At 42.8% G+C, this 7,320-nt stretch overlaps 1 protein-coding gene across 1 annotated transcript; it reads right to left on the reverse strand.

Moving 5' to 3' along the window:
- Positions 1–949: 949 nt before the first annotated feature.
- On the reverse strand, positions 950–5,787 carry HSPA5 (heat shock protein family A (Hsp70) member 5). The gene is made up of 9 exons (XM_077144895.1): positions 5,650–5,787; positions 5,348–5,568; positions 5,017–5,248; positions 4,416–4,553; positions 3,498–3,610; positions 3,023–3,413; positions 2,679–2,916; positions 2,229–2,396; positions 950–1,854 (listed from the first exon to the last, which is right to left on the reverse strand). The coding sequence occupies exons 2-9, from the start codon at positions 5,467–5,469 to the stop codon at positions 1,292–1,294; spliced, it is 1,965 nt and encodes a 654-aa protein (XP_077001010.1). The 5' UTR covers positions 5,470–5,568; positions 5,650–5,787; the 3' UTR covers positions 950–1,291.
- Between the last annotated feature and the right edge of the window lie 1,533 nt (positions 5,788–7,320).

Raw genomic sequence — 7,320 nt, forward strand, 5'->3', positions numbered from 1 at the left:
CATGGGGGATGGGGATTAAGGATCATAAGACTGATGCTTATGTTTCCTAGCTACCTAGCAACCCCATTGTGCAAGGGCACACAATACTGCAGGTATTTAAATTTGTACTGAGCATGGCCTGGAGGGCTGTACTAAACTCAAGGCCTGCCTATGTGGTTTTGAGACAGCACAGAAGAGCTCCAAGCCTCAGAGTAAGACAAGCTGGGTGTCAGGTCTCAGTTCTAACATCTTTGGTAAATTAACCTTTCAGCCTGTTGCCCAGCTATAAAATACCATCACCTCGGGCAGTACTGGATTTTATGGTAGCACTGGACAGCCTGTTTGATAGTATTATCATCACCTAGACTATCCTGTCCCTAAAAAGCCAATCTAAGTTATTCTAAATCATCTTGACATAAACCTCTGCCTTTAATCCAAAATTATATAGGGGTTTAGTGTAGTTTCAAGGTTATCATCCTAGATCCACCCAGTACCAATGAGAGATTCCAGGGATGAAGATTATAACATAGCTAGGGCTGAAAATAACACTATAACATCCTAAAAAATCCAAGTGTGTAATGTTACCTGGTCAGGTCACTCCATCAATTGTTAAAAGTCAAGAGAATCCAAACACCATAAAGCATCATCAGAACGATGATTCTTAAACAACATGAAAGGGAATTTTAATAAAATAAATTAGGAAATTTCAGGTTGTTCAAGAAACTTCTGGGTACTGTGAAATGGTCCTTGCGAAGGATGAAACCTCCCTGCCACCCACTTTCATAATTAGATTAAGGCCAGGCATATCTTCCTACAAGTATTGGAAGACATCTTCTACCTCATCCCCTATCAACCCAAACATTTACCCCCACCCCTCCAACATGCACACGTGACAGTCTAACCTTAAATTTTAGTTATGTTCCTGAAATAAACAACTAACCTATCAAGAAGCGTATCACAAAAATTAGACTGATGTAAATAACAAACATTTATTGGTGTCACTTATGGTAGAAAAAGTTCCTACACCAAATGTACATGACCCAATTGTTAAATAGAACATTTTTAAGGTGAACACACTCCCCAACTTTTTTACCCAGTTTTTAAAGATAGCCAATTCCTCCTCTTCCCCCCACCCCGAGACATGTGAGCAACTGCTAATGAAAAGCAGTAAACAGCCACTTGGGCTATAGCATTTTCAACTCCACTCAGAGGTGAAGATTCCAATTACATTCGAGACTTAAGTTCTCTCAATATTCTAACAAAAGTTCCTGAGTCCAGTATTTACAATATTACAGCACTAGCAGAGCAGTGTCTACAACTCATCTTTTTCTGCTGTTTCATCTTCACCAGCTGGAGGAGGGCCTGCACTTCCATAGAGTTTGCTGATAAGTGGCTGAACAATTTCTTCTAGTTCCTTCTTTTTAGCTTTGAAGTCTTCAATGTCAGCATCTTGGTGACTTTCCAGCCACTCAATCTTTTCCTCTACAGCTTTTTCCATGGTTTCTTTATCTTCAGGGGAAAGTTTGCCTCCCAGCTTTTCTTTATCTCCAATCTGATTCTTCAGAGAGTAGGCATAGCTTTCCAATTCATTTCTAGTATCAATACGCTCTTTGAGCTTTTTGTCTTCCTCAGCAAACTTCTCAGCATCATTAACCATCCTTTCAATCTCTTCAGGTGTTAGACGATTCTGGTCATTGGTAATTGTGATCTTATTTTTGTTCCCTGTGCCCTTGTCTTCAGCTGTCACTCGAAGAATGCCATTCACATCTATTTCAAAAGTTACTTCAATCTGTGGGACCCCACGTGGAGCAGGAGGAATTCCAGTCAGATCAAAGGTTCCCAGAAGGTGATTGTCTTTCGTCAGGGGTCTTTCACCTAGAAAGAAGTTAAACACACGTACACGCAAAAAAACCTTGTTAGTTGTTTTTAACAATCATTACTACATCTAGATTCCTGCACTTCAGTATGTTAGAGCCTGTAGAGAAAGTCTTATTTGGTCTGTAAGAAGCAGTAATTAGGACTAAAAAGAGTACATTACTACTATTAGTTCTTCTCTGGACTTAAGCTATTTGACAGCATTAGGAGTAGTTTACCCTTTCTCATTTTTTATTCTAGGAACAGCTCAGAAGTAACCTTCAATGGAAAAGGATACTAGATAAGAAATGAACTTTAGTGCTAACTCTATGAAACTACTGTAGTCAAATTAAAGAAAACAGCAGACATTTCCATGCTCTTCTAAAGCAAATTACCTTCATAGACCTTGATAGTAACAGTTGGTTGATTATCAGAAGCTGTAGAAAAGATCTGAGACTTCTTTGTGGGCACCACAGTGTTCCTTGGGATTAGTTTTGTCATGACACCTCCCACAGTTTCAATACCAAGTGTAAGGGGGCAGACATCAAGCAGCACCAGATCACCTGTAAAGGTAAGTTAGGTTAATTCTAATTCAACAGTTATAGGAGCCCTTCACCAAGCAATCTCCCCATGAACTGTGTAAAAGTTAATCTTGTCATTCAGTTAGGTCCTAAGGAAAAATACAGTTGCTAAAGCTCTTAGGAATGCCTCAGGTTTTGTCCTCACTGTACTCTTTACATGTTGTATGCTTTGGACAAGCTGCTTATATTCTACTGCTTCCTAAAATAATAGTCTTACCATCAAGCTACTGTTGCATTGTGGAAGATGCTGTGACATCGACCTACCTGTGTCTTGATCACCAGAGAGTACACCAGCCTGAACAGCAGCACCATATGCTACAGCCTCATCTGGATTTATACCACGGGATGGCTCCTTGCCATTGAAAAACTCTTTAACTAGTTGTTGAATCTTTGGGATTCGAGTAGAGCCACCAACAAGGACAATTTCATCAATATCAGACTTCTTCAAATCAGAGTCCTCCAACACTTTCTGGACAGGCTTCATGGTAGAACGGAACAGGTCCTAGAATAAGAGACATGGTTACTGTTATGCCTGTTATACCTAAATGCACTGTTCTAAAATTCATACTGTAATTACATCTCATTCACCAAGCAAACAAGGGTCATACCATGTTTAGCTCTTCAAATTTGGCTCGAGTCAGGGTCTCAGAGAAGTCTTCACCTTCGTAGAAGGATTCAATTTCAATTCTTGCTTGATGTTGAGAAGAGAGGGCCCGTTTAGCCTTTTCTACCTCACGCCGGAGTTTCTGCACAGCTCTGTTGTCTTTCCTAACATCTTTGCCAGTCTTCTTTTTGTACAGTTTGATGAAGTGTTCCATGACACGCTGATCAAAGTCTTCTCCACCCAGATGAGTATCCCCATTAGTGGCCACGACTTCAAAGACACCATTGTCAATGGTGAGAAGAGACACATCGAAGGTTCCACCACCCAGGTCAAACACCAGGATGTTTTTCTCACCCTCCCTCTTATCCAGGCCATAAGCAATGGCAGCAGCTGTACTGTTAAGAGGATGAGAAAGAAAATTCAGACAACTTTACACTTCCTATTTGGTAAATATGCACACCAATGAATTTAACACTTACGGCTCATTGATGATCCTCATAACATTCAGACCAGCAATAGTTCCAGCATCTTTGGTTGCCTGGCGCTGGGCATCATTGAAATAGGCTGGTACGGTAACAACTGCATGGGTAACCTAAAAGGGTAACAAAATGTTACTCAGTGTCACGTGATGTTTTAACTCTTTCTTAAGTCAAACTATCACTTTATTCTCTAAGCCCATTTGTATGATGGGTATGATATATACAATTTTATATCCACGGAACGGCAAGCAATAAGTGATAATGTGAGAAGTAATTTGTTTAGCATACAGTAGAGCACTCAAATAATTAAATGTGATAAACGTGAATGTCACCCAGATTCAAACTATTAAAATCGTTAAGGCATCTATAAGTAACAGTCAACAAATAATAATTAAAAATTACCAAACACCCCTAAAGAGTGGGAGAAAGATCAAAGGTGATGGTGGAGTTATACAGAGAAGGTAGGGTTTAACAAATAAGTACTGTTCCTCAATCATTATACTGTATTTCTTTTAGTCTCCAGTATCTTAGAGCAGTGAGGAACAAAAACCTAAAATTGTGGAACTGTAATCCATCCAAACTTGGAAATCTGTTCTACAACTAATTGTTATGCTGTGCTTTGAAATTTATTGCTTTTTTGTATGTTATTTTTCACAAAGAAAGAAAAAAGTGATAACAAAAATATATACGTTCCTTCTAGCCTCCCATGTTCTGGAAAACTAGAAGTAAAAAATCTGAGATGATGGTATGCTAGCCCATGACAAATGCTGGGATTTGTCCTGTAACTACTTGTTGAATAGTGCTTTGAAAACAATTGCTTTTTTCTTTCTTTGTTTTGTATGTATGCTATATTTTACAATTTAAAAAGTTAAAAAAAAGAAAAAAAAATCAAAATCACACTGTTCTAGAAATATTTACCTTCTTTCCCAAATAAGCCTCAGCAGTTTCCTTCATTTTAGTGAGAACCATGGCAGAAATTTCTTCAGGAGCAAATGTCTTTGTTTGCCCACCTCCGATATCAACTTGAATGTATGGTTTAGTTTTCTTTTCAACGACCTATTTTAAAGAAGGATAATTATTTTCAGACTAGAAGCAACAGACACCCAGATGATTGTCTAAGACTCACTTCCTCCCCTATAGTGTGGCTTATTTTGGTATCTTGGAGGTGAATATTGACCAGAATTACTTAAGGGGTATAGGTGCCTTGAAAAGAGACGCCTCGTAATTGTAGACTATTGCTGAAAGAGTAGTTATGTCAAGTTTCATGTTTCCCAGCTATTCTATCTTAACTGTTGTAATGAACTGTTTTCTTTAAATGAAACATTTAAAGAACACTATTTAGAAAAATGCACTGAAGGTTGTATGTACCACGTTTACGTCTTCTATTGTCTCAACGCTGTTTTTTCAGTGATTTCTAACTCTAAATACCCCAGTTAGCGCTAACCACCCTCCACACCAATGGTGTGTGGGGAAAAAGGAACCACCACCACAAAAAAAAACGCGAAACACCCGGCCGGACCTTGAAAGGTAAGAACTTGATGTCCTGCTGCACCGATGGATCATTCCATGTACGGCCAATGAGCCGCTTGGCATCAAAGACCGTGTTTTCGGGGTTGGAGGTGAGCTGGTTTTTGGCGGCATCGCCAATCAGACGCTCTCCTTCAGGGGTGAAGGCTACATAGGATGGAGTGATGCGGTTACCCTGATCGTTAGCGATGATCTCCACGCGGCCGTTCTTGAACACCCCGACGCTGGCAGAAAACGGAACAGAAGGGATCAGTATCACCTCTGCACAACCAACGCAGGAGGTCACGCCCCATTCTTCCCCTACATTCACAAACACCACTCACCAGGAGTAGGTGGTTCCCAAGTCGATACCAACCACGGTGCCCACGTCCTCCTTCTTGTCCTCTTCCTCGGCCCGCGCCGCGCCAAGCAGCAGAAGCACCGCCGCCACCAAGGAGAGTTTCATCTTGCCGGGGCCCTGGGCCAGTCTGGTCAGCAGGCAAACAGGATGTCGCAGGCAATCCAGTCACAGGCCGCAGCACGGGTGCGCACTAAGATTACCAACCTGAGAGCGAAGGGGGCCCGGGTGAGGTGGAGCAGCGAACGGGACGAGGGGTAGGTTCGAAAAGCAGGCCCTGGCGCTTACCTCACACTAGCAAAACGCACACCTCAACCTCTCAGTGATGTCTGCGCCGGCGTCCGCGACACTGTCGCCGACTCCGTTTATATACCATCCCCCCAGCCCCGTCGTGGAGGCCGCCGATTGGCGAAAGCGCTTCTCGTTGGAGGCGGCTGATTGGCCCAGGCCACCAAGCTGGCCGCCGCCGATTCGAAGCGGCCTCCTCCGCAAGTAACGTCATCGCTACGCCCTTCGGACGGACTCATTGGTCGCTGGTTGCGCCCAACACCCACCAATGGGAGACAACATCCGCCCCGTGCACGGGCCTCATTGGCTCAGCGCAGCCCGTCCCTCGTGCAACCTCTTACCCCGGACCCTTTTCCGGTGCTGAAGTCCCGCCTACACGCTGGGCCTTTGGGGCTAGGGTAGGTTCCGCGCGCTTGATACCCCCGGGGTAGGTGACCCACCCTCCTGGCTTTTCCTCTGTACTTCAGCCCCTCCTCAGTCCCTCATCGCGAAGCTTGAGGCTTCACGTCTTCCACTTCTCCCTCGTTCCTGGCCGGCTGGCTTCAGCATAGATACTGTGATCACCTCATAACACTCGAATTTTTGTGCCCTTCACAGCCACTGCCGGGACCAGGATTTTCGAGCCTTAGGGTCCTTTGTTGATAGCCGGTCTTCAGTCCTCGAACCCCGTCTCCTTCTTTTTCTCTGTCTGGACACAAATTATGACTCTTCCCAGTGAGGCTGTTGCACCTACAACTCTACTCAGCTATCTTTGTCTATCCCAGGCCTCTCCACATTGCCTTGTCCCATGGTAAGTCTCAGGACAGGCCTGGCCACGGTAGTCTTTTTCTGACTCTCAGTCCACTCCTTACTGTGATAGCCTTCTCCAGAAGAGCTTATCAAAGCCATCTCCTTCCCCCCGAGAATGGATCGCTTTCCTACCTTGCCGCCTCTTCCTCTCCCTTCCCCATCGTTTCCCTTTGTGGTTCCTAACCCTTGTTCTTCATACCTTTTTACTCTCACTGTTCTGGAAAAGGTATGGTTGTGTTAAAAAGCATTTGGCAGACAAAAGAAGTCTTGATAATGTCTTCATACAAGAGTATGGCAAAAAGTAATAGGCGCTACTCTTTATTTAATAAAGTTATGTGCTAAGCATTGCTCTATATACGTTTGCTGTGTCATTCGGTCTTTACAATTCAGTATTTGGTGGGCGTTTCCAGTTTTCCAGATGAGAAAATAGAGATCGAAAGAGATTAGATAACTGGTTTACAGTCACACAGCTGGTGAGCGAAGGAGAGGATTGATATCCAAGTCTGTTTAATTCCATACCCAATGCTTTCTTAATAGCCTATTTATTTATTTATTAATTCATCCCACAAATGTTTTTGGAGGACGTGCTGTGGGTAGATCTGACCCCTGATATAAAATATTTTGAGATGCAGAAAATGCTTTGGACATTGTCATAGTTGAGTGCTGATGGCTCATATTTTGCCACTGTGTTGGGCAGTTAAATATACTCTTGAGATTCATGAGTATGTGCGATATTGTGTCCATATAACAGTGGAACATCTTATGCATAGTTTACTAAGATGCTGAAGCCGAGAATCAATTTTCGAGAATTTTCCTTTCTTTGATAGTACTCCTGTAAGGTTATACCGGTGACTCAGAATTGACTCCATTCTTAACGACAGA

Source organism: Tamandua tetradactyla, chromosome 2 (assembly GCF_023851605.1).
Source record: "Tamandua tetradactyla isolate mTamTet1 chromosome 2, mTamTet1.pri, whole genome shotgun sequence".
Classification (NCBI taxonomy): Eukaryota; Metazoa; Chordata; class Mammalia; order Pilosa; family Myrmecophagidae; genus Tamandua; species Tamandua tetradactyla.

Bases quoted from the DNA above. Each gene is read 5' to 3' on its own strand.
- HSPA5 (XM_077144895.1), bottom strand. From the start codon at position 5,469: ATGAAACTCTCCTTGGTGGCGGCGGTGCTTCTGCTGCTTGGCGCGGCG. The intron at 3,611-4,415 runs GTAAATATTTCT...TTACCCTTTTAG, and splicing joins AGGCTTATTTGGGAAAGAAG to GTTACCCATGCAGTTGTTAC. The intron at 2,397-2,678 runs GTAGGTCGATGT...TTACCTTTACAG, and splicing joins CTCTGGTGATCAAGACACAG to GTGATCTGGTGCTGCTTGAT.